Source organism: Drosophila suzukii, chromosome 2R (genome assembly GCF_043229965.1).
Source record: "Drosophila suzukii chromosome 2R, CBGP_Dsuzu_IsoJpt1.0, whole genome shotgun sequence".
Classification (NCBI taxonomy): domain Eukaryota; kingdom Metazoa; phylum Arthropoda; class Insecta; order Diptera; family Drosophilidae; genus Drosophila; species Drosophila suzukii.
The window spans coordinates 13259350-13285907 of record NC_092081.1 but is presented as its reverse complement, the minus strand read 5'-3'; the positions used below and the strand labels follow the sequence as shown (position 1 = coordinate 13285907).

Sequence of the window (26558 nt, the reverse complement as noted above, 5' to 3'; positions counted from 1 at the left end):
CAGGATTAATTGTTTGCATAATCAGGAATTTGCCCAAAAGGGGTTTTACTGCCGCCTGGCTGCCATCTTGGCTGATTTACGTTGCGTATACGCAATATTTATGGCACCTTCAATTAATTGTGCGTTAGATTATTTAAGCATGCTTAGGTATACATTGTAAGGACCCTTGCGGCCCCCTTGAATTATTAGTAGGCATTAATTTTTCAGAAACCCGGCTTAACATTAGCATTAAGTTTGCACGAGGTAGCATGCCTTTTGGGTTGTGTTAGTTGGTTGAGTTGAGTTCAGCTGAGGTGAGGGTGACACTTTAAGCCCTCAACGTTGATGGAATGCCGTGCCATCAACGGAGCTTTTTTGGGGGAGCACAAAGGGCGTATCGGATCGTGGCTGATGTTGTATTGTATATACAAATAGTATATAGTGTATGTGCCATTCTGATGCAACGATTTATTCGCTCTGCTTGGCATTTGGTTTATCAATCAGCGAAACGTTTTCCATATATGCACGCCATATGCACTGCTCTCCGGCGGCACATTATCCATTAATCATGGCCCATTCCCATGCCCTTGGACGCTTTGCATATTGATTTTCTTACGACCCTCCCGAAACTGTTGTCCCGAATTAGGGCCCATTCTTTGGTCCTGCATATTCAGTAGTCCCATCTCGCATCATTTATTTCAATCGCTGCAACAATGCAACTGCCTCGTCCCCATATTCCCTTTAAGCCCCCAGCCCCACCTCCACATTTCGCATTGTTTTTCGCCGCGTTGCTGCGTTCCACGAGCTGGACATAATTAAAACCGCAAATAGCGCCTGGATGCCCGATGATGATGATCGTTGGCCGCAGAATAACGCATAATGCCAGGCGGACTGAGCCAACAAACGATGACCAGCATCTATTATCCATTGTCTAGGCCATCCACCATATCAGATGACCACCACCACCCCACTCCCTTCCTTCTCTGGCCAAAAAAACCACGGCTGATATGTGAGCCATCGCATTCGGCACACACAATGCACCTTTCTTCCGCACATATGCCACATATTCAGGGCATACAATTTCAAAATTGTAATTATGCGCCAGCTGGACAGTTAATTACACTGCAAATAATCAAGAAAGAAAAAAAAATGTGTATTATGCAAAATCAACATGGCAAACCGCGCATACGCCCTGTTAAACCGTTTATTAGTTTTGGATATCCATTTGATTTGGTCCGGCCAATAGATTTCACTGCTTCAATTAGTAGAATTAAAATGTTTACCCATAGGCTGCCGCATCCACGGTCCTCTGAATTTTTCATTTGTTGCGGGCAGCGGGATTTTAAGCCGGCCCTTTGCGGCATTTTCTCCATCAGCAACGGATTTTTCCAGTTAATTTTCCCGAAGTAAGAGGCTTAGTGGTGACGTGGGCGGGCTTTAAAGTGTCATTAATTTATCGCTGAGGTGGCTGCTTGTTTGGCCAACAAACTGTTTAATTAATTTTAAATGTAGAAAATCATTGGATTGCAACTAATCAACTGGAACAGAATTGATTTTCCACACCATAGTTCACTAGGCACGTTCTATAAATCAGTTGATCCCATGAATAAAACGTAAAAGATGTACTTCAGTCTGTTCTCCTTAGTTATAATGTGGATATTATATTCTACACATGCTGAAATACCACTTATTGAGTGTATGTAAGTATACATATTATTCCAAATTTCTATCTAAATTTTTGTTTATACCCCCAGCTTGTCACCACCACCGTGTAATGGTTAAATGCAAGCCACCTTGCCCCAAAATGTGCTCGAATTACTATTATACTCGCAAATGTATCGCGAAAAAATGTGAACGTGGATGCGCCTGTAAAAAGGGTTGGTTGCTAACTAAGAATGTCCAGGGCTATTGTATTCCGCGAGCATCTTGCAAACGACATATCATAGAGTAAATGTTTTGCAAGAACTTAAACTAATGTTTAATGTGGCTGCTTTTCTTGGCATTTAAAATTGCCGAAATGGGGGACGGAAGAAAGTCTGACGACAATGGCAAAGATTTGCATTCCCATTTTTCATTTTCCTTGGCTTTTCTAGAGCCACTTGGGCTTTTCCCCCCACACCCTACATATTTTCCACTTCCTATTTTCTACTCTTTTGCTTCGTCTGCTCGCGATTTTTGCGGCGCTGAGGATGTGTCATGCCCATGTCAGAAATTCGTATTGTGTTGACTTGCATTTGACAACTTAATGAATTTAGCTCTTTCGCTCGGCACAAATAAAAGTCTTTCCACCGCCCAGATCGTTGGGAGGGCATTATCTTAACCCCAATACGTGCTGATATTCGGTTGCAGTCGGCCCGATATTACATAATGTGAGAGGGTTATGGGAAAACTTTTCAAACGAAAATAACCCGCAAAAAAATGTCCGTTACGTGCTCCATAAAATGTCTGGCAGCCCTGACCAAGTCGATATATCTATATATATATATATCTATATACACACATATATTTTAGTGGCCGAATCTCTTAAGGTTTTTTTTGACAATGTGCAAGTTTTTGGGTTGAGAAAAAAACTTTTTATTTTTATGTTTTACCACAACTGGAAGCGGAAGCAACGGGGAATACAAGGTAGAACCCAAAGTGTTTGGTTCCGAAGTCTTCACGCTCCTTCAAAAAGGACCGAGTTGTATGTAATTTGGTTTTATGCTTTATCGCTTGCTTGATTTTTATTATGATTATTATCGTGGAAATTACGGTGTAACTTTGGGGAGGCCGTTTTCAAAAACTTTTGTGATTGCCGAGACCCTGCGGAAAAGCTCTTTGTGGGCCTTCGTCAAGTTTTCTACAGATTTATTGGGTTGGCATGGGCATTTGCACTTCTTTGTTATTGGCCAGGATGACAATGATGATAAGAATGTTGATAATAAGGAGTGTGTCGGAGTTTTTGATATCTCAATCTGACTTTGATGGTCAGGATGACAATGCGAATGTGGATAATGAGGAATATGTCGGAGTTTTTGATATCTTGATCTGACTTATATGGTTCAATATGCGTTGTTAGGTATTCGTGTTTCTAGAAAATATTTAAAACAATTTCCTAGGCAGGAGTTAAGTGTGCCAACGTGTTTACTTGACATTTATTCTTATGTCTATCACTCACGAAACAATACTTGAAGGGTTAAGGACACTTACCTAGAAAGAAAAAGAAATAAAAGGTAATTAGTTAAGTGAGTGACACTCATAGAATATATTATATTTATAAATTTTTGTTGATAATAGTAATTTAGTTTGGTAAGTAGGATTTTTATTTTCTATAAAACTCAAAGGAATATCGATTTTTTGCCAGATTGTCCAACTCAAAACTCCAATTGCCACAAATCCCATCAATGGATGTGCTCCTGGCACTGCAGCTTAGCCTAAACGAGCCGTTTTCCTGGTGGAAACCCAACCCACTATTAAATCCGTAGCATTAAGCCCTCAGAGCCATTTTTTGCTTGTTGCAATTGCTATGCAATGTGGGAAAAATCTTCAGCCACAAAGGACTCAAAACCGAAAGCAAAACAAAACATCGAGGGTAGGGCAAAACCGATGTTAAGCAGAGCGAACGATGGGCCGATTTTTCACCTATCCCCGAACCCCAAACCATACCTTTTTCCCTATATGTTCATCATACATACATACCCATAGATATGTATATATGTATGTATGCAAAGAGCCTGGCCAACAATGGCGGCAAGTTAAAGGCAAATCGGGGTCCAGGGCGAGAGGTGAGAGGTTAGGGAGCCGCACAAAAGGCCACTAAAGAGACGTTGGATGTGGATGCCTCTGTGTGTTTGGGTTTTGGGTAGACATATACATTTAACAGCAAAGTCAAGCGCTGGCGATGTGCACAGCACAAAATCCAAATTTAATGACCAAGTAAAATAGACAGCAAACGAGAGCACCAGGATACGACAACCAGGATTCACACATGTCCATGTATTCGTGTATCTGTGTGTGCCACCATGTCCCTGTGTGTGTGTGTGTGTGTGTGTTGGCCGGGGCGGGGGCGTGGCTCTAATGTTAGTTGAATGTTTGCCGAGCCTTTGTTATCGGCATGCGTCTTTTTGCAATTGGATATGCCTTTTATGCCTTGGGGCTGTGTTAATGTTGACAGTGCTCGTCGTAGAGAGCCAAGGACATGGCAGGAGTTGGTAAAAACACCAGGCCATCGTGTTATTTAGTCCCAGCAGAAGGACCCTTTCGACCACGGCCTCGGGCCAAAAGGCATCAGCCTTCGACATCCATACAACTTTTGATGGCTGCCGTCTCGCTAGCTGCTAGTTCATCTCCATCTCTCATCTGACTGCCCCTGATCCTGCCCATCCCTCGCACATTATGGCAAATTATGACATTGACAAGTGGCCAGAAGGTATCACATTTCTCGGTCGCCATTTTTCTCTTTGCAGCAATTTGTTGCAAGGCATGTCATAAATCAGTCACACATATACACAGGGAGAAACAGAGGCTTAGATCAAGAGCTCTATTTTAGGTTTTTTTTATAAACATATTATTATAACATGTACTATTGAGAAAAGGGGTATAAATTCAACCCTGGTGCATCATGAGATCATAGGTTAAATCCCTGACCAACGTTCTTTATATGGTGCAGTTACAGAATATTACAGTTAAAACAAAAGTTTATATTTTTAATCACAAAGATAATTGGATATTTAGTAAAACTTTTGATTTACCAATTAAAAAAGGCTTCCTAAAAGTTGTGCTTTCAATTTAATCACTAAAAAAATTTGATATTTAATAAACCTTTTGATTTTAAATGTATACAGTCCCCTTTAAAACTTTTTCTATGGCTCAAATATTGTATTACCAACTTAAAAAAGGCTTCCTAAAAGTTGGGCTTTCGATGTAATCACTAATAAAATTTGATATTTAATAAACCTTTTGTATATGTTCCAAATATAGTATTTCCAATTAAAAAAGGCTTCTAAAAACTTTGGCATCTGGTTCCTAGAAACCATTCGTGTTTCTGCAACTTTTATTTCTCAGTAAGGCACCTTGAGAAGTGCCCCAGGAATATTGGACACGAAGGAAAATGTCTTTTTCTGCCCGCTGTTGGCGCAGTTTTCATCGCTATTTTGGCCAAGTGCCGCATGCCGTTAGTGCTCTAGGCCGAGAAGCGGAAACAGAAACTGTTGCATACTTTGTAGCGTCTTCCACTTGGGCATGTCCTTGGTGTTTTGTGCCGTTAAATTTTATTTTCATTACAAATGCGTCTGTTGTTTATGCACTCTATGCGCCAACTGAAACTGAACTAAAAGTAAGGCAGCCAAACAAAAAGTCTTACCACTTCTCGACTATTTTCACAGTTGTTCTTATTGCTGCTGTTTGCATTTGTTTATTTTTCTTTATTTTTTTTTTTTGTTTTTCCTTAGTTTGTTGTTTCACAGGCCACGTTCTTGTTTTTGCCGCTGCTGTTGATTTCGTTTTGTTTTGCATTACAAATAACTTTTTTGCAGTACGTGCGAGCATTTTAACATTTCAACATTTTCATTGCGTCTCGCAGGGTGAAGTGTTCAAATTTATGCGCATACATTGTTGGGAGCATTCATTCATGCGTTTCCAGTTCTCAGTTCCATAGTTCCATATATATATTTAGTTCCCGAAACCCAAAAGCAACGCCCCCAATGCAGTTGATTTCACGATTCATGCATAATTACGGGGATTCGTAGGTTATACAAAATAAAGCAGGCTATATGCATAGACATTTTGTATGACCTGCATATATAAATCAAACGTGGAATTCCAAATGACACCGAAAAATATTTGTATCACACTCTCTGCGATGTTAATCACGTTTGCTAGATCTAATCCTGGGGATTCCAAAACAGCCCCAGGGCGAAAATGATAAATGTGATTTGGGACGCCACTTTGACTCTCATATTTAAATTACTAAATCATGGCTTAGATATGTAGTTTTTTCATGGTTTTTTTGGGTAACATTAAACTGGATTTAGTTCTGGCAATAAACGTTCATTTCGGGCATTTAAAACTTTAGAATTGCGAGAGCTTTTAACACGAAATTGTAGTCCCCTGCCAAAGTTTAGGCATTAAAAGCCCCAGAAATGTTAATGCGACAAAGTGTAAATTGAATTCAAGTGTATGGCAGAGATATTTGAGCCGAGGGCATAGTGTCCTTTCAGCCATTAGGTTTATGTGGGAAGTTGTGGCACTTATTTCCTGGGGTCAATTAAAGCAATTAAAATTCAGAGTTGGGCAATAGAAGTTGCTAAGCTGGAAAATATGCTACAATGTTTTAGAGCGGCAGAACTTTTTCATAAGCTGCGCGAGATTTCCACAAAGAACACTGTAAAGGGGAATTAAGGCATGACGGAGATTAAAAGTGGAGAGAAATAGAGGGCTTTTCACATTTTCAGCTAAGAAAAGATGATGATTACACCGAAAAAACGATGAAAAATCAAAGTAAATATCTGTATATTGAATTTATAGATTCGAATTACATATTTAAACTTTCAATACAATTCATTTTAAACTGCTAGATTTAATTTGAAAATATTTTAATCAAGTCAGAGAACTTTTAATATGATGTTATAAATTTTATTTTAATTATTTGCTATCATCAAATCAATGTGTAATATATATTCAAATAAACTATGATTGTAACATGTAATATTTCCATATTTAAAGTCAATAAAAACAGCAATGGAGGATAAACAAACCGAAGGATATTTAAAATAACTCATTTCAATTTAATTTAAATACAAAATTCTAATTTTTGAATTTATTAAGCAGATATATATTTCCAATTTTCCTTCGTTTTTCCAGTGTATGATGTTGTTATTACTTCAACGCAAAAATCCCTGCACTTCTGAAAACCTTTTTGACTAGTCAAGATGGAAATTAAAGTGTCACTCAACATGGTTGTCAATGGAAATGCGGAAAAAAAGTGTACATATACTTGCTGAACTCCAAATTAATAGCACGCAACTCATTGTTGTAGGGGAGATGGCGATGATTCCGCCAGCCAACCAGGCGGTAATTAAAAGATTAATTTTTAATGCGCGCTTAGTCAAAATGCGACTGTGTGTGGCTCCATAAAAATAAAGGGATTTGTGAAAACTAGTGCACATATACACGGCCCCCCCCATATGAACATTCTCACACATTGTAATTTATACCACGGCTCTCGGGTTCCATCATCACCATCATCATCTGGCGGGGCGAGTTTATGAACCATTTTCAGTACTCCCAACTCCTTGTTTGGTTTTTGTTATTTTTCTTTTGTTTAATTTTTTATTATTATGCTCTTGGGCTCCTGTTTTTTATACGATTTTTTTTTAATTCTTGCCGCGCTTGCAGCTGCAAATGAAATGTGTGCGAGCACACACCTTTAAATTTTTAATACAGTTTGTCGTCCTCTGATTTTACACTCATTTCACGTGGCGGCTGCGCGTCCTTCCTGCACTTGATTAAAAAACCAGAGGACATCGAGGCGAGGCTGCCCGAAAGGATGTCAATTAATAATTAAATGAGGAAAAAAATAAACAACATTTACGCTTGTTACGCTTCTCAGTCAAATATAAAAGTGTGAAATATTCAATCAGTAGCAATAATTCATTATATTTGGTATGTTTTTATAATATAAAATTTATATATGCAGAAAAAAAAATCAAAAGTGAGATTTATTGTTGGGCAATAATTTATTACGATTATTTGTGCAGGCAATTAAGGAGGATGCAATTTTCCCAACAATAAATTAAAAAAAAGGTTTCTATGAAAAACCCCGTTTTATTTATACTCTTTCGCTTTCCGTAAGTGAAAACAACATTAATCGCCATTTTCCGCCCATTTCTCTCGAGCTTATCAACGCTCCTGTTCTGTCAACAAAAAGTGCCCCCCATCGTTATCATTCCTTCTCGGTTGTTGGCGGTTCGTGCACTATCATTAATATTTGAAATGCAGAAAAGTTGCCAACACTTTCCAGTTCCCACTTGTTTTTCTGTTTACAATCTCTAGCGACAAAGCGGGCGCATAATTAGCTGCGCAACAGAAACAAATAAAGCACCCAGCAAAACTAACTTGGACAGCCAATTAGAGGAAAAAAGAGCCCGTGAGCGAAAAGCAGGCAGTTAGATTGAAACCCGGGCCCAAAAGCGTTACTCAACCAAATAAACTCGACAATTTATATGGTTCGTTGCCGAAAGTCAAACAACACATGTGCAAAATGAGGCACAAGCCTCGACAATTGTTTGTGTCACTTAATTTGTAAACAAAAGAAAAATAAAACTGAACCAAAACACTCTGATTAAATTGAAGGGTGGAGCAATTGCTAACCGAACTCTAAAAAGGGGTTTAAGCTGATTTTGTTTAAATAATCATTTTATTTTGAAACCTAAGCATTATTGCAGGCCCTAGTTTGCGTAAGTGTGTTATTTAATATAACAATATTTAATATATGATAACGAACCATTATCAAAATTATTTAATAATCATGTTTCCGAAGTTTTCTGATATTTATCCTGAGAACCCTATAGAAACATATTTTTTAAAATATTGTTTGGCCTTATATAAACATTGAAATGGTATCTATAGTTAGTTCCTGGAAAAATCCACACCTGTCCTGAAGTTTCAAAAATGTTTGTTTATATTTTTTCTCTCTGCAGTAATTCTACGGATTGCAGTTTGTGGGTTGGGGTTACCACACCGTAGGTGACCCATCACGGCACGCCCCCTTGGCTTTCTGCCAGTTAGCCCTCTGCCCCCAAGTTAACCAAGCGTATGACAGGCCGACATTTACATCTGTGGCTATGTAATTGCTATTGTTGATGATTTCTCTCTCCTTTGTTTCATACCTTTTTCCAGTACTTTTCCCTGTGACATTGACTGCTCGAACTAATAACCACATGTGAGCCTAAAGCCTGATTAAACTGCGGTTAATGAGCTCCACCCCAAGAGCCTCTCACATGGAAATTAATCCGTCAGCCAGGTGTGCGCACTGATTCGTTTCGATTGTCGCAAGGTGTTTTGGCTAACCGCATGGCACAGGTTTTACCCGCGGCACTGACTTTGGTAATCGAGTGGCTCGCAGCTCAAGTGTCAACCACCGAGCACTTGACCTTGATGGGTGGTGGTGGTGGGCGTACTAAGGTTGCAACCGATGAGCAACCTTACAACCTTGTTCGTCACACACTACAATTAGTTTACTGTCAAAATTCAATGTACCCTCTCGTATTTGGATTTTTAGATGACAAATTGAAGAGTAGAGCACTGCAGAACGTTCCGGGAACCACTATCAAAACCATCTTCTCTGTTTCTATCTTTCGATGCCTTCCAAGAAACCTCCAAAGGCTGCAAAGCACCAGCTAAATCCGTACACGCGCTTCTTTGATGCCCAGAAATCCCTGCCCCAGGATAAGGGAGATAGTAATGGCCAAAAGCCGGGTGGAGTATATAATCGAGAAAGCGTTTATGTACTTTCGAATAAGCCGCGGGGAAAACGTAGACCGATTCGAGAAAATAATCAGCCCACCTGGCGACGACGTGGAGGCGGCGGCGGCAGCGCCGGAAACGAGGACCACATCATGGTGGTCACCCAGGATAGCACCCAACAGCCGAGGGACAAGCCAGTGTATACCGCCTCCCAACTGGATGCCATTTGCTACGACGTTATCAAGGAGCCGCCAATGCAATTCCATGTGGACGGCACCGACATAGTGCCCAGTATCCGTGGTTTGAGGCTGAGCGTCTGCGTGGAGCACACCCGATTCCAATTGGTGGGCAAGGTGACCAGGAACATGGGCTTTCAGCATGTGCCCGAGCACAGGTTGTGGAACATCCAGTGGTCGGACTCGACGCCCCATCACGATCTGTTGCGTAACATGAAGCGGTTTCAGCAGATCAATCATTTCCCAGGCATGGTGGAAATATGTCGCAAGGATCTGCTGTCGAGGAACCTGAATCGGATGCTCAAGATGTTCCCCGGCGACTATCGCATCTTTCCCAAGACTTGGCTCATGCCAACAGAGTGGGTTGAAGGGGTTTGATTCAACTGATTTGCTTGTATTAATATTGGTAAACCTTTTCTCTGACAGTGCCTACGATGTGGCCATCTATGCCGGTAAACACAAGAGGACCTTCATCCTCAAGCCCTATTCGGCGGGTCAAGGGCGTGGGATTTGGATAACCACTGATCTTCGCACAGTGGGCAAGCGGGAAAAGCTTATCTGCCAGACCTACATAGAGCGGGTATGTCCAAATATTTTTGAAAATTTAATGTATTCCCCTATTTTTTTTAAAGCCCCTTTTGATTGACGGCTACAAGTTTGATCTGCGGGTCTATACCCTTGTCACCTCGGTGGATCCATTGCGTATTTTCGTGTACAATGAAGGCCTGGCCCGCTTTGCAACCCAAAAGTACGTGCCGCCAACTATGGGAAATAGCCACAATGTGTTCATGCACCTGACCAACTACTGCCTGAATCGCCGGAACTCCCAGTACATGGTGGGCAATGGACCGGAAGCGGGTTCCAAGCGAAAACTAAGTGCTTTCAATAAGTGGCTAGTGGATCATAACTATGATGTGGCCGAGTTCTGGGCGAGTGTGGATGATGCGATCATCAAGACGCTGATCAGTGCTTGGCCCACTTTGAAGCACAACTACAATGTATGCTTCCCAAAGCACGATAAGATTCAGGCCAGTTTCCAGCTGCTAGGTTTTGACATCCTGGTGGACTGGAAACTGAAGCCATACATCCTGGAGGTCAATCACACGCCTAGTTTGAGTGCAGATGAGACGGTGGACATGGAAGTGAAGCGCCCCTTGATTAGGGACACTCTCAACATGCTGAGCACAGCTTTGGTGGACAAAGAGCAGATTATACGGGATGATCGAACAGAACATAGGGCCAGATTGTTGAGGAACATTTACAATAAGAAGGCTGCTGCCCAGATGCCCGGCTATTCGTCACCAACCCGAGAAGTCGGCGGCCACGATGTGCGACAGGCCTGCTCCATTGGGGCACTTACCCAGCAGATTGCCTGGGAGGAGAGTCACCTGGGCAACTACCGACGCATAATGCCCCCACGAGATTCTGAAAAGGTCAACTACTACTGCAAGTTCTATGAACAGAACAAGCAGCCCATGTTCGCAGATACAGTCGCTAGCCGGCGACGCGAGGAACTAAACCACCAGGTGGGTTTTTTCTACAATATATCATAATATCTCTAGGTATTTTCCCCCATTTTCATTAAAATACTTGATTGGAAAAAACCTTAAGTCCTAAGCTAACCCAGCGGTCGACGGGCTCTGCTCGATCTCTGCCGCAACATGTACAGTGTACACTGGCGCTTTCCAAATGATCGGTTTTCCTTTTTTGAATGCAAATAAAAATTTCTTTTGTATTCTTCAGGCAATGCAGAAACACCAGCGGGAGCGCCTGCAGGATCAGTTCCTGCAGCAGCAGCTTTTGGCGCAGGCGCAGCACCGCATGAGCAAAAATGTTCGTTGGCCAGGTGATCAGCTGCAAGTGAATCCTGTGATCCTGCAGTCGAAACGGCGTCGCGAGGAGGCGGAGGCCCAGGCAAAGAAGCATCGAGCCGTGATCGCCCGCGAAATTCAGCGGCAGAAGGAGCAGCTACTGGCGCCCACCTGTGCCAAGGAGCGCTTGGGCATCTGGCAGAGTGTCCGGCGGGAAAAACGACATAAGTTTTCGCCCAAACGCAGCAGCAGCATTACCAAAGCCCATCGCCGCAAGCAGCTGCACAACCTTAGCCAGCGGGCTCGTCATCAGCGGATGCTCGAAATGGAGGCCCAAAGGGATGCCAAATTCCTGGAGCAGCACGCCAAAAAACAACGACTCGAGGGCGGCAGGGTGATGGGTCAAAGTGAATCCCCGGGCACAAAGAGCAAAGGCAGCGTTAAGAGCAAGGGCAGCTATAAAAACAAGATGAGGCCCAAGGGCAAAGCCTTTCTCAAAAAGGGAATACTTCGGGAAAGCAACCACAGTCTGAAGAAGAAATCCAGGGAAGAGCTTGCATCCAAAATTCAACAATCCATCCACTGGACAGCAGGCACCATCAGCAAAATGGAAGCCGACGAACATCTCAGCTGGCGAAAGGAGAGGACTGAACAATTGAATAACACACGGCTCAGGGAATTGGTAAGCCTAACAGAGGATATACAAATATAATCCAGTTTTAGAGTCTCAGAAGAGATTACTAAATTGTATGTTAAATAGAACTTTAAAATACCATCTCCTATCCCCCTCAGATCTTCTCGAAAATGTACGAAAACGGCCATCTGACCAAGAACGACATCAAGTGCTTTCCGGATCTACTTTACCGTATACTCAGCAAGGATTTCACGGAAGCAAGTAGTCAATAGATGGGGTTTTTCCTCTGGTTATCTCGGCAATCTGTATGTGTGTCGGCTAAGTGAATTGTCTTTGCAACTTGTATACTGCCATCTTGGTGTCGTTTAAATTAAAAATAAAATCAGACTACGTTGTTCTCAAAGATCCAGGTTGTTTTTATAGTAAGGGGAACCAATCAAAGTTCAATAGGCCTCACACATCCTAACCTATTGTTTTGCATATTTCCATAAAGGCAACTTTATGCTAGATTTTCTGTCGCACACAGCGGCGAACATAAAAGAAGCCCATAAAATATGGCAGTGGGTGCTGAAAGTGGGTGTTGAGGAATGGTTATGAAGTGCGGTGAACATCCTCATCGATTTGTCAAACTTCCAGGGTAAAGAAGAAAAAAGAGCCATATCTATATTCCTTTAAACACTTAGAAAAACATGTGGAAGTATTAAGGAAAAACTAAACTTGTTAAATAAAGAAGAGTTGGTGGGCGTAACAATTATAGGACTGAAACATACAGAAACACATAGGGGATTTAAAATAGCTTAGAAAGGTGTCTAAAAGTATGCAGCAAAATATTTGGAGCACGGAGTTCGAAGGATTTATTCTGAAATTTTGTATGCATTTTTCATTGCCTACTTTTAGGCTTCTTTTAAAGTGATTTCAAACCTCTGGTGATTTTTCTCTTTTTTAAATACTGTGTTACATGCTCTTTAAAAAGAAGGATTGTAACACAGTTTTATCCTCAGTGTGCGCTCCTCTCCTCTTTTTCACTGTAGTTCCATTTGCCGAGCATCTTTGCCATCTTTGATGGGCGCATGCATAAACAAAATGCAATACAATACGCGGCATGGGAGCTGTACAACGTGCATTATTGAAAACCTCAGTGGCCCCGAGCCACGCCTCCTCAGTTTTCCCCACTTTTCCACCCTTTTTTTCCCCGTTTTTTCATCCTTATCCATCTCGTCCCCTGCTTGTGAGCCCCGAAAGGAGGCGTAGGGCTTGGCTTTTCCTGGGCTCGGTTTGGTTGGGTTTGGTTTGGTTTGGTTTAGGTCTATGGCTTTGGCTTTGGCTTGGGCTTGGGCCTGGGCTACAGCTTCGGCTTTTGCCGTCACCGCATGTCCTTCGCTGCAGAGAACAACCCCCTGAACAGCCATTTGTGCCCACCCAACTCGTTGGCATTTGCCAGGCTACGCATTATGGTCTACTGGATGCTGGTGCTCCGCCTGTTCAGTTCAGTTCAGCCCGGCTCCTGCATGTGTCACATATTGCAAAGGCTGCAGCTGCCGTTACACATTCCTGGGCTTTAGCTTATGGCTGACTGCTGCTGCATTTTGCCTTATTTTTTCCATCTTTTACCCATTTTCATTTTTTTTTCTTTACCAACAAAGTCGAACAGCGTTCTGATAAGCCGCTTCAAAAGAGGGTTTTACATATGCCTCCACTCCTAGGGGTCGGTTGCATTTGCATTGTGGCTGCAACGCCTTCTGGCCCCCATGCTAATACATTATTGAACATTGTTGGCCCTGCGCTGGTGTCAGCTAATACCCGTCGTCGTTGCAACTTTTATTGCATTTTTTTCCTATATATATATAATTTTTTTTTGTTAGCAACTCTTCAACTTTAACATCTCGTGGCCTTTTGTTGCAGAGTGTTTGGGGGCCTGCACAACTTTATCATCCATCTATCATCTGGTTTTTTGGCTCAAACTCTTCCTTTTTTGTTGGCCACTTTGACTGCACATATGTGTGTGCAGAAGCAAATTTCCTTTGATGCTTTTAGTGTCTTCTTATTAAAAAGTTTTTAATCTTATACCGAAAGCTTTTTGTTCCATGCGGATAAGCGGCAAAGTTCCCCTCCCCAAATTCTACGTCTCTTTGCTGCGGAAATGAGCCGGGCGGCATAGCTCTGGAAAAGTTTTGACTCGTAGCTCACTTGGCTCTTCGTTTCGTTTCGTTTCGGCATGTGTGGAAATGTAGGAGGGCGGGCACGAAAAATGGGAGTGGCAGAGGGAGTCTGCATTGTTGACAGAAGTTCCGGATGCTATTAGAGGTCGTTTAGTTTGCGATTAGTTAAGCCAAAGCTAGTTGGAGCGTGTGATGGAGCGTTCCTCGCCGACGAACGTGCCCAGCCCAAGTTTCCACCGAAAACTTTCCGGAAACAGTTTTCTTTTTGGCCATGCCTCTTCTGAGTGTGCAGAGTGTTGGAGGGGGAAAATGCATTTGGCAGAGGCACATATAAATTGAAATTTAAATAGTTCCGAAGAGTGCTTAATAGTTTTAAGGAGATTAAAGTGCAACGGAAAATAATATTTCATATTCATCTCTACCATGAGCTTCTGACCAATTTGTTAAATAGATCAATTAATTGTTGCACGTGAAACGAACCCTGGCTGCCGATATCCCTGAATCATACTTCTTATGACACAGGAAATGCATTTAATCCGATTTGCAGCTTTATTAACAACGGAATGCGGCTCAATAAGGAACCGGATGTAACAGATATTTTCTGAAATGCCAGAAGCTTTTAATTTGCGTCGCATAACGCGCAAGAAGAACGGAGAATTATAAAGGGAATTGCTTAATTCCAGAACAAACAGGCTCTTCTCTCCATGGCGATGACTTAAGTCAACAGAAAGATTTATTTCCGTTGGAAAAGCTGCGAGAGGCTGGTTGCGAATGCGAACGTATAAATCCAGTCAGTCGGACTTTACGACAATGGGACCTGGGGAAAAGTCATTCAGTCGGATGGACGGACGAACGGAAAATCCTGCTGCACCAGGCAGCCATTTTGTCGGATGCGAATTAACATGTCTGGGCTTTCTGGCTTTATCCACACACACACGCACACTCCCAGCAATGCAACTACTGGCCCCAAATAATTTCCAGTTTTGTAGTTTTTATACTGCATGTTTTCCACTTCACAGGATTTTATGTTCCACTTCGCTCGCACTTGGCTCAAGTGTTGGAAAATACAATTGCCTGGGCACAACACACACACTTTTCCCACACTGCGAGGGAGCGAGGGAGAAAGGAGTAGAGCGAGCAAGAGAGAGACAGGGAGAACATTTCCGCATTTTTTGTTTTCTTTGCCTTTGTTGTTCTGCTGCACCGCCAAATGTTTTTGCCTTTGCTAAGAAGACAATAACCCGTAGCAGTGTGCGTGTCTAACTTTCGTGTGGATGCAGAAATGACTACCCTATATAACCAGGATATAGGACGACATGGGGTTGGGAAACGGGCCTAAGCAAAAAGCCTCTTGATCCACTTTCAAATGGAGTAACTTTGCTTTCTACAACTTGCTTTCCCTCAACAAAAACGCTTATCTTTAACTAAAAAATGAAACATTTTTCGACAACTTAGTGGCAGTGCATCCTACTATATTACTATTTTAAACTTTTATAAGTTACTATAAGATCGCGCCTAAAAATGAATCCCCAATCTGGATTTTTCATTTCACAATTGTATGTCAAATAGTATTCGCTGCCCTAAAAATATACCTCTTACTATCTGTATGGTTATACCATCATAAAATAAAGTTGAACTAAAGACTATAAAATATATAATATTATCTATAAATATTACGATATATTACTATAATATTATCTTTGGCTGAACATTGTTATGATGGGATAAACAAGTTTGAAATTAAAGTCTCTTCAATGTTAAACTAACTAAATATATTCTTAAGTTCTTATTTGGGTTCTATTAAGTTTATTAAAACCAACCTGGACAAAAATCATCATTTTTTACAAAACTATATTCCTTAAAAATAAAAAAGTTAACGATTAACCTTCCTAACTTGAGTAGAGTAAGAAAATCTCGAGTCCCCGTTTAAGTCATTTTATCTAGTCCATGCGTTTGTTTTTTGGGATGTGAGGGTGCTTCGCACGTTATTCAGCCTCAGTACACTTGAGTACTTTATGCTTTTTTTTTAATTTTTGTCCTAGCATTGTGTTGTTTTTCTCTCCTCTTATAATTGTTGCTGTTGACGTTGCAGGTTGTTGCTCGCCTAACAATGCACTTGGTCTAAACACTCATCCAAATCCCGGCCCATCTGCTATCCACACTTGTTGTTGTTGCCTGCCCCGGTTAAGGACACTCCCTTTCTGGCCATTTTGTAGCTAAAATGTATCAAATGCTGTTATAAGACCGGGCATACCACAAAGCCAGATGCAATCAACACTCGTCTGCAGCCTAAGCTACAACAACATTCGGGGTCCAGAGGCGACAGTGTGGCAAATAACTGTTTTCTTATCCCCAGCACACATGCCTGAAAACTCCGCTCGAGTGTGTGACAAGTTTTCCAACAGCTACCAAACAAATTGCAATGGATTTTATTTTATTTTCAACGATTTCTTGCCAAAAAAAAAAAAAGAAAAAAAAAATGGGAGGACACGGTAGAGAGATCTCCCTTTTGCAATACTAAGTAGCTAGGAGGATATAAGAATAATATCGTCGTATAATATAATGTATGTATGGAGAGGAGAGGCTGCAGAGAGAGAAAGAGTAAAATATAGATATATATTGCTGTGTGTACTTACAACTGTGATGGGATAGAAGGGATTTATGATGGTGAAGAGTAGAATGTGATTTGGCCGTGTAGTCTCGGGACGCTTTCTCCGTAGGTCGTCATTTGACTTGTTCATAAGTGCTTGCTGCTGGTTCTGTTGTTGTGTGGACTGTAAAAATATGTACACAAACACACATATACGGATAAGTATCGGGCTTTGTGGTGACGAAGAGTATAACAACAGATTTATCAATATATAGTAAATAAGCCTGGCTTTTTCGTGGTCTGAGCGAGTGTTCAGTGTTATTTTAGTTTATGATGCGGCTCTCTCGGTTTATTTGTCGTAAATTCAGATTGGTAAGGATATTACTTTTAACCAGTTCATTTTGGATAAGAAATACTTTACATTCAATACAGATGCTGGTCTTTTTCAGGTTCGATACTTTTTAGCACCAACGCTGTTTTACCCCTTATTATACCAAATTTATTTTTGTATTATAAGAAAACCAGTTACTTTTAATTGTATAGCCAATGATCTATAAACTAGTTTAGCAACTAAGTAAGTTAAATAAAAAAGTTCTGTCATAATGGAATTAATTACTGCTACTTGGTAACCAATCACAATCAAAGGAATTAATCAATATATCAGAGAAGACATATTTTTAGGTTTATAAAAACTTCTGTAGTGGTGGAAATAATTATACGTTATTACTCGAATCGTTTCCCGATCTATTATCTTATTTATTACAGTTTAGTTAAGAAGTTTAGATTAGCCAGTAAATTAAATAATTTTAAAATGTAGCACCTGAACATTTTTCTTCTCACTAAACTACTTCACAGCCCGATCGCTTACGTAAAACCAAACGAATTGATTTTCTGCACTAATGGCATAATTTAAGCCAATGCAAAAACACATTTTCTCTGGCTGAGTGCAAAAATTTAAGTCAACGCAATATTTGCACAATTTTTTCACGTTAATTGACGCTGTCATCGGGATATGTTGAATGCTCAATGTTCAAAATGTTGTGGAAAAGGCAGCAGCAGCAGGGTTAGGAGCAAACCAGAATTTTGGGTTGACTGCAGGCATTGCTAACATAATTTCCGCTTTGTTTTCGGTTAGCTGATTTGTTCAAAATACATTACGGAATTTAGGTGAACCATGTTCATGTCACGTTCGAATGTCAATCAGCGACAACAACTGTGGTGAATTCAAATATTTCGAATATTTTCCGCAGGCGGGCCAGGTGTTTTGGGCCACTTGGTCTTGACACCAAAAGTACCGTTGATGCCTGCACTAATTAACTCGGTACTTAGGAGGTGGTAAAACTTGGATAATTTCTAATCATTACATGGGTTTTCCATCTACCACAAACCAACAACAACACCTTGACATTTTCTTAACTTTTCCAACAGTTTGTGCTCGCTCGTCTTTCTAGTCTTACTGGCATTTCCTTCGCTTACACAACTTGAACATGTTAGTGTCGTTGCTGGCAATCCACCAGCTACTAATTACTATTAAAGTTAATTAACTTTTACCGTAGTTGCGATTCAGCCTCTGCAATTATTTTATTTGCTGACTTGGCGTACTTTAAACATTCGCTGATGCATTTTGATAGAAATTAAAGGATTGGATGGATTCCACTTAGTTCTCGCACTTAACCCTATTTTTATATATTTTGCTGCGGCCTGTTGCTACCTAAGGCTTTTGTTTCCATTGCCTGACTTTTGCAATTAGGTTAATGGCTCGCCTTTGTGACGTATTTTTAGATGCCTGTGCAAGTTCTGTATACGTATTTTAAATACAAATGTGTAAACATTAAGTCAAATGCTGAACTCCCAGGTAACTGCTGACCTTAGCTTTATATTTGCAATTGAGTAGAATAATGAAAAGAAAAGATACGTTTAAAAAGCGTTTTAGACAGATGCAAAAGCCGCTTTTATTTTAAAATACCTCAACACCTGGGGCTTTCTTTCAATAACCAATTTAAATAAATACATAAATTCAAATCATTTTTAACGACTTCCCCGCAGCATCGAATGACCGTTTGGCATATTTGTTATCCGAATGGGATTATCCAGTGAAATACAATACCAAATACCAACAGACAGCTTCCTGCCACAACGTCCTTGTCTCAGCTAAGGGTTAATTCAAATTTCAACAACTTTGACGCATACAAAGCGATTTGTGTGAAAATCCGAGGAAAAGAAAAAATAACAAAGAGCTAAGCGGCTTGCCAGCCGAAGGAAACATTTGTTTTCTGTCAAATTTGCCTTTAATAATAATACACCATCAACATTTTTCTTTTCCTTTCACCTCTATCTACCAGGCTCTTTTTCTTGCTTTTTTTTTTAAGTTTCCAACCCCCGCAAGAGTAGAAAATTCTCACAGCATTGGAAACTGTTGATTAAATTTCATAAAAACAACAAAACCCTCATACTAAAAATGATTGATTGACGGATGGATGGATGGCTACATAGATAGATGAATGGTTTTGTTTGGGCGGGGATTGGTCCTAAGTGCATAGAGTCTATAGAATAAGAACTGTATGATTTGCATTGCTGTGTTGGTTGATTTTTATCTTGCCGATTTGTTTAAAATTCGCTTTATTTTTGGTTAAAAACATTTGAAACATTTTTAGCACAGCGGCGGACGGATTGAAAATAGCCTGCAGCGGTGTGGCAGTGTCGCGGCTGCATACCGCAACGCATTTCAGCTCGAACCGCAACGAAATGAAGATGAATTACCCACAAAATTTCACCACAACAACATCACTACGCCGGTCGGTCTGTCTGTCTGTCGGTCGGTCTGTCCATGCAAATTGCGAATTGCAAATCACAAATAAATTTTGCTTCGAGAAATTTGCACTCGGTCGATCAAGCGGTCGCTGCCGCTATAAAGTGCAGCCTCAGCCTCAGCGACATATCCACCAGATACAGATACATAGGTACAGATACAAGTGCACAATATAAATGCGTTTGCCAAGAAATCCACGCAAAACCCAAAAAACGAAAAAAAAAATCACAAAAAAAATATATACAAAATACAAAAATCAGAGAGAGAAAGAAAGAAAACGATGTGTCGCCGTCATGAAGATGAAGATGAAGAAATTGCCGCTGGGTTGAGTCGCAATCGCAATGAACTGCAAGTTTCAGAATCACAGATAAAGAATCGAGGTAGTAAAAATAGCAAGAAATATAGCCAGATTCAGGCAGACAGACAGTCAGAAGGAGAATGACAGTCTGGGAGACAGACAATTGAAGTATGCATTGGCATTTGCCAAAACTGTCCTCGCAAGGATTGCTCAAAATGCAATATGCAAACCAAAGTTTGTGCAGAGCAAATATTTCAAATTGATCAAGAAATCTTCACACAAGGATTTCAAAGTCTGAAACCCTTGAGATTCAACAGCTGAGTTGGGTTTACACTTGGAAATCCTAATTGGGTTTAAACTATGTTATGAAGGAATGATATATAACCCTTAACAAGCTGCTTCATCTGCTTGATTTTGCGAACGGTAACTGAAACATCTAAACTTTATGCAACTAAGCATTACAAGAAGTTGTATCTTCCTCTCAAACCAAAGCCATGACTTTTCGTTACGCCATAAAAATCATTTCGTTATGGTTGTTAAGAAAAAACTGGCTTGAAAGACTTTGTATTTTTGAGACCTCGGAGGTGCAACATAATTGACAAAGAAATCTTCATGCTAGTCTCCCATTTGGAATTAGACAAGATGATCCATTTGCGGCATTTGCTCAGCTCATTTGCTGCTGTCCAATGTCCCAGGTAGCTAATCAAGAACTTCCCCCAACAGCCCCAGAACTGTCCATCTCATCTCTCTAGCCGGCATCCATATGCTGGTGTCCTTCATTTCTGGGAGACTGCGGCGGCAGCTTCATCATCATCATCGTCTTCGCATCGCAATTCCTGCCTTCTAGCCAAAATAAAATAAAAAAAAAAGCAAAAGAAAGCAGAGGGAAATGTCTGGCGACAGCAACATGAGGCGGCATTTGTTACTCGCAATTAGATGCACTGTGTTCTGCCAGCAGACGGGCGCACTCCCGGCATTTCTCCAATCCCCATCCCCGAAAAGCCCCTTTTTCGGTTTTGATTTTTGTTTTTGGTAGCGAACGGCAAACGAAGGCCCGCAAATGTCGAACGAAAATTGCACACAAAATGCAATTTACAAAATGTTTTCTTCAACGTTCGCGTTGCGAAATTTAATTAAAACAGCAGCCACAACAACCACAATGAAATTAAATGCTGCAGATCAGTGAGCGACAAGAGCGAGTGCCGAGATCCCTCGGTTTGTTTTGGGCCAGGCCAAAAGTAAAAACATCAAAAGTCCAAGTCAAGTGGTCCAACATCAAAAATGATCAAGTGTAGGAAATGTACAGAAGAGCAGGCGAAATGGATTTACAAAAATGCCATCGAAAATAGTGAAACAATGTGTAAGTTATAAACAGTCTGGTCGCACACTGCATTTGTATCTTGTATCTTGCGCGATATACATTTCTCAACGGCCTCCACTACTTGGGCGGCAATCAATCATTTTGGCAAAGACAAACCTTTTAAACTATATAATATACATATGGTATCGGCCCCATCCGCACACCCCCGATCGCATGCTATTGGCATTGCTCATCGGCGTCATCATCATCATCATCACCACATCGAAATTCTGCGGCCGCAAACGTCAGAGATACATTCTCATGAATGACATAAGTACTCGGTAAACACATTTCTATGTTTCGTATCTGTATCTGATTTGTTTCGAAATCTCTTGGTAACAAAAAGGCAATTGCTCTATTCCGTTTCGTTTCGTTCAGTTCAGTACGGTTTTGTTTTTCTGTTCAGCTCTCAATTCTCTATATATTCAGGCATTGGCCATTTGGCCAGATCTCTTATCTTGGTTAGAAACGCTCATTAGTCACAGCGGGTGGTGGCGTTTTCTGGCTGGGGGCAGGGCTACAGCACGTGGAGCATTGAAAATTGTCATTAGTTCGGCGTTTGATTTTTCCGTGCTGGTGCTCGTTGTTTTCCTTTCCCCTCTATATCTTCACCCATTTTTAGCTGACGTGTACAGCGAACAATTTGAGAAAAGTAAATTGCATGTGCTTCGCTTTCTAATGATTTTTAATTAGAACCTGTGGGCACTAGGCCACATAAAGAGATTAAGGCCAATGAGGAATTGTCTGGTCTTTTGCTATGAAATTTAATGATATTAATAGGATTTTATTAATCAGGACTCAGCCTTTTTTTTATCTATAACATTCGATTATATTTTCTAAAATATTTTTACCCTTCTGTGTTAAAAAAAAATATTTTCCAGCAAATTAAAAAATTATATTATCACATATTGAGCAGGTATCTATCTAGTAGGCATATCCAATCTAGTAGGCATAGGTTTTTTTTTCTGCCGGTTCTCTGCCGACACTCGCACAGTATACAGCATGCAACACATTCATAAAAGAAAAATGGCAGCCTGTATCTTTACATAATACATTGTATTTCAAGAAATGAACACAATACACATCAATGATCTTTTATCGATTGATTTCTTATCTAATTTCCCCCATTTGAACTACTTTACTTGTCCAAAAATTGACTTAATTGCAAAACCCTAGCCACAGCAAACATCTTGGCCATTTTGCCGAAGACAAACTATTGACGGGCCAGACACCCACAATGCGCAAATAAAAAAAAGAGCAAGGAAATACAACAAAATGAGCCATAAATCCATCCATCTTTTCAACAAAACTCTGCCAAAGGCGGAAAGTTCTTGCTGCCGCTGTTTTTGTTTGCTGTTGATTTGCGTTTTCGTCATTTTAATGTCAGTTCACTTGACGTGCCAGTGGATATAGCAACAAACTAGAGATACTCACACGAGAAGATACTCAGAGGGACAGATGGACCAATGGATGGATGGATGGATGGGCGGATAGATGGATGGATAGATGGGTGGATGGGCCGAGTGACTTGGGCCTGAGGTCTGACCGCGTTGATCACTTATGACAACAGTCTGCTGCCACCGATGCCGCTGCCTCTTCGGCCGTGTGCATGTAATTTATGTGGAAAAATCTTTCGGGCGCTTCAAACATAAAACAATTTTCATTTTCATTTCCTCCCCCTTTTTTGACTTCAGCCAGCTTCTTCTTGTGGCCTGCGCGCAATTTACGCGCCGCTTTTCATGTGAAAATCTTCACTAATTCGTCTGTTTTGGGGGTTCTCGTTTCGTCTATACAGTTTTTCGGTTGCTCTTTTCATAATTTTTTTTATTTATGGAAAATGCTTTTAAATGCGCATAAAAATAAATGCAAGGTAACGGGTTGGGCGTTGAGCTGCGGGAAAAACCAATTTGTATTGCGGCAGAAATTGATGCTGCGCTACCAAAAAACAATTCAGGAAATGATCTGAAAATGCGGCCAACCCCTTTTGGGGCTGGCCGTTTAATTAAATTTAATTTAGTAAAACTAATTTCAATTGCGTAGAAACACAAAGTAAATCGTACATGCATGAGGACAAGATTATTTTATATTTTTGTTTAGCGGTCTCTCCTAGGCCAGCCGCACAACCGCCAATTGAATTAAATGTAAGCAGAAATGTCAACAAATCTCTGAGATTTTCACGCAATCTCCGTCTGTCATGTGGAATGATGTAGATGGACAAGAGAACCTCATCGAGTGGCGATGGTGGTGCGGGTGGTGCTGGTGGTTCTGGTGGTGCTGGGAAATTGGGTAGACATTCCTAGCTGGGTGTGCAAAATTGAAATTTTACTCATTGTGCGAAGAGGTGCTTCGATTCCTGCAAGAGTCTGCGGCATTCGACGATTTTCAACGGGCTTTAGGTTCATTTTCCTCTATTTTTTTCGGACTTATTTGGACCACTGCTACGTCAATGACTAAAATATTTGAGCTATTTTTCTTACTTGACAATTGGCCGACCGACAAAGCAAAACTAATCAGTGCGGTGCGTAATCGAATCCACCTCGTCGACTGGGTCGCAAAAAAATGTTCAACGAAAAAGTGAAACTTATATAAGGCTTGGGCACGTGCCCGACCCACATAACTTTTCAAATGGACCGCTGCTAGAGCATATAGAATAATAATGTGCTTTAATTATTTCTTGATTCTTCCAGCGGAAATACAAAAATTTTTGCTTTTGATCTATTTTACAAAGTGCATGACGGAGAGCCGTATAATATCAGTTCTAGGCCAAATGCCAAAAATCTATATTTGCTGCCGTTGGCGAAATAAGTGTCTGGCCGATTTAACACGAGCATTTATCATTTACTTAATGAGCAGTTAATAAGCTCATCGGAAAATTCGCAATTATATGGACCGCATCTAATTGGGGACTGAAAATAACTCAATCATTTGCATTCGATGGGCAATTGAGTACGATGACAAGAAATTGGTAAAAAGATCAATTTAAAAAATTCCTAGAAATTTTTTATAATACTCTTTCTGTAAATCTGTACCTCAACTGTATTTAAAAATCTACACCCATATCTTTGCACTTGAAAAAGATTTCAGACAAATTGTAATGTTTTCCTTAGCCCCTCCACTTGAAGTGGTAAACCTCGCACTTTGCGCACACTTCCCAGATAATCCCCAAAATAACTTTATGTAGTGCTCGGCCAAATTTATGGCCAAAGAGAGCCAAAGCAATTGCAGTGCGATAAAAATTTCATTTACCAACTTTTCCGAGCAAACAGAATCCCGAGGAGCTATGGCCATAATCATCATCAACACCACCTGCGACGACGACTAGGCAAACAAAGCGGCCCGAACTCCGCTCGCCAGGAGGGCGACCACGCCCCCTAATCCCATCTGGAAAGTGGGAGTGAAGGTGGGAGTGCGGGGGCGGCAGATAAGGAAGAGAGATGGAGCAATTCGCTGGCTCTATTCAAATGTTTACGTTGGCCGCGGAATCTTCATCGTCGTTGGCGGCCACTAAATTAACGAGTCGCATCGTTTGGCCAAAGAGCCACATCATTACCCATTTCCCCCGCAACCGGCAATCTCATTTGGCACACGGAAAAGAATGGGATTTGGTCAAAAAGGTATAAGCAGAGAAACTTCAAGAAGTAGCAAAACTATCTCAAAGATACATGGGTCTACAAAAATTGTATTTTAAAGTCAAAAATTATTTTCCATTTAAAAAAACAAAAACAGTAAAATTGTCAAACATACAATTTAGTTAACCATTTATTAGTTTGTTAAATCCACTACCAAGATAAAAACAATTTACCAAGACAAAAAAATTGTGAATTTGTCATGGTATTTAGTTTTCAGCTTTCTACCTTTTTTTATGTAATACTTTAAATACTTCAAGAAGTAGCAAAACTATCTCAAAGATACATGGATCTACAAATTGTGTATTTTAAAGTCATGAAATATTTTCCAAGTTAAAAATCAATAACAGTAAATTTGTCAAACATACAATTTAGTTAACCATTTATTAGTTAGTTAAATCCACTATCATTTGAAAAGATAAAAACAATTTACCAAAAAAAAAATTATGAATTTGTCATGGTATTTAGTTTCCCGTTTTCTACCTTTTTTTTATGTAATACTTTAAATACAAATAATAATAATAATAAATAATACTTCAAATATATTAAATATTATTTATATTAAAGTACAAATTTTAAAATATTAAAAATATTTTTATACATTCAATAATAATTGCATCACTACTTATAGAATTTTAAATTTTAAAATACATTCCTAATTTCTTTCTGTGCACCAGCTTACCCAACGACATCGGCTACTTTAAATGTGTTAATCATCAAATAGGAAAATAAAAACGAAACGGGAGCTGTTTGTGCAAACAGAACACAGTGCCCCGCTGAATCACACCAACGTGAAGGCACCACCCACTGCACCACTTTGCACCTGACCCACTACCACCACCATTACTACACATTCGCTGGCAGAAACTGAATCGAGCGGATCTAAGCAAACCGAACCGTGCTGAACTCGACAGGCATTAAATATTTGTCAGCAGTTTGCCAAAGTTTGCCCCCAGGTCTGTCTGCCTTGCTGACAAAACCCATCACACACCCCATCCAAAACCACCAGCAAGGCAATACCCCCTGAAAGACCACCTCCTCGCACCTACCATTTCCCCACGCTTTTCACCTGTGAGCGCAAATTAACACATGTGGCCAGCTGAGTTGTTGTTTTCACTCTGTTTTCTTTGTGTGCAACAGCATTTTTCCAGCTTGTGTCGCTGTTATTCTTATTGTTTTTATCAATATTTAAACACATTTCACTTTATTTTTGTTGGCGTTCTTTGGCTTTCTTCGGTTTAGCATGTGCGCTACCATTGACGATTTACTACTAAACTACACACCTCTTTAATGAATAGGAAAGTAAGATAAAAAACCTATTTTTAAATAAACTTAATGTGAGATACATTTACATTTGTATAACTTTATAAGTCTTTTTAATACCCAAGCTGTATTTACTTAATATTTTTTAAGTACTTCTAAATTCTTCTTTTAAATACCTTACGTGCGTAAAAGCTACTTTAATATAAATACACATTTTAAGCTTGAATGCTTTTAATCTGCAAGTTAAATGCTTTTTAAAGTCTTAAATTGTGCATCTACAGACAATTTTTGTATCTGCATCTTCAAGATATTCTATGCTTAAACACTTTTGGCTTTTATCTCTACGATT

General features: G+C 40.3%; 3 protein-coding genes across 26 annotated transcripts in view; 2 read left to right on the top strand and 1 right to left on the bottom strand.

The window, feature by feature from the left end:
* sm (heterogeneous nuclear ribonucleoprotein L) overlaps positions 1-26558 on the bottom strand; it is a 109366-nt gene that overhangs the window by 62344 nt on the left and 20464 nt on the right. For 21 of the 23 annotated variants that reach the window (XM_017073319.4, XM_065863399.2, XM_065863393.2 and 18 more), the window contains exon 3: positions 16900-17037. The exons of the other annotated variants lie outside the window; for them this stretch is intronic. In XM_017073319.4, coding sequence (XP_016928808.1) covers positions 16900-17037 — 138 coding nt within the window. The remainder of the gene's footprint in view (positions 1-16899; positions 17038-26558) is intronic. 23 annotated transcript variants of the gene reach the window in all.
* LOC108009184 (SCO-spondin) lies at positions 1558-1950 on the top strand. Of its 2 annotated transcripts, none has more exons than XM_017073336.4 (2): positions 1558-1675; positions 1734-1950. In XM_017073336.4, the coding sequence occupies exons 1-2, from the start codon at positions 1600-1602 to the stop codon at positions 1928-1930; spliced, it is 273 nt and encodes a 90-aa protein (XP_016928825.1). In that variant the 5' UTR covers positions 1558-1599; the 3' UTR covers positions 1931-1950. The 2 variants fall into 2 exon arrangements, with proteins under 2 accessions (XP_016928825.1, XP_036669135.1); XM_036813240.3 differs by having other exon boundaries at positions 1580-1679.
* On the top strand, positions 9186-12490 carry TTLL6A (Tubulin tyrosine ligase-like 6A). Its single transcript, XM_017073314.3, has 5 exons — positions 9186-10018; positions 10086-10239; positions 10292-11185; positions 11403-12152; positions 12263-12490. Exons 1-5 carry the CDS (start codon positions 9318-9320, stop codon positions 12374-12376), a joined length of 2613 nt encoding a protein of 870 aa, XP_016928803.3. The 5' UTR covers positions 9186-9317; the 3' UTR covers positions 12377-12490.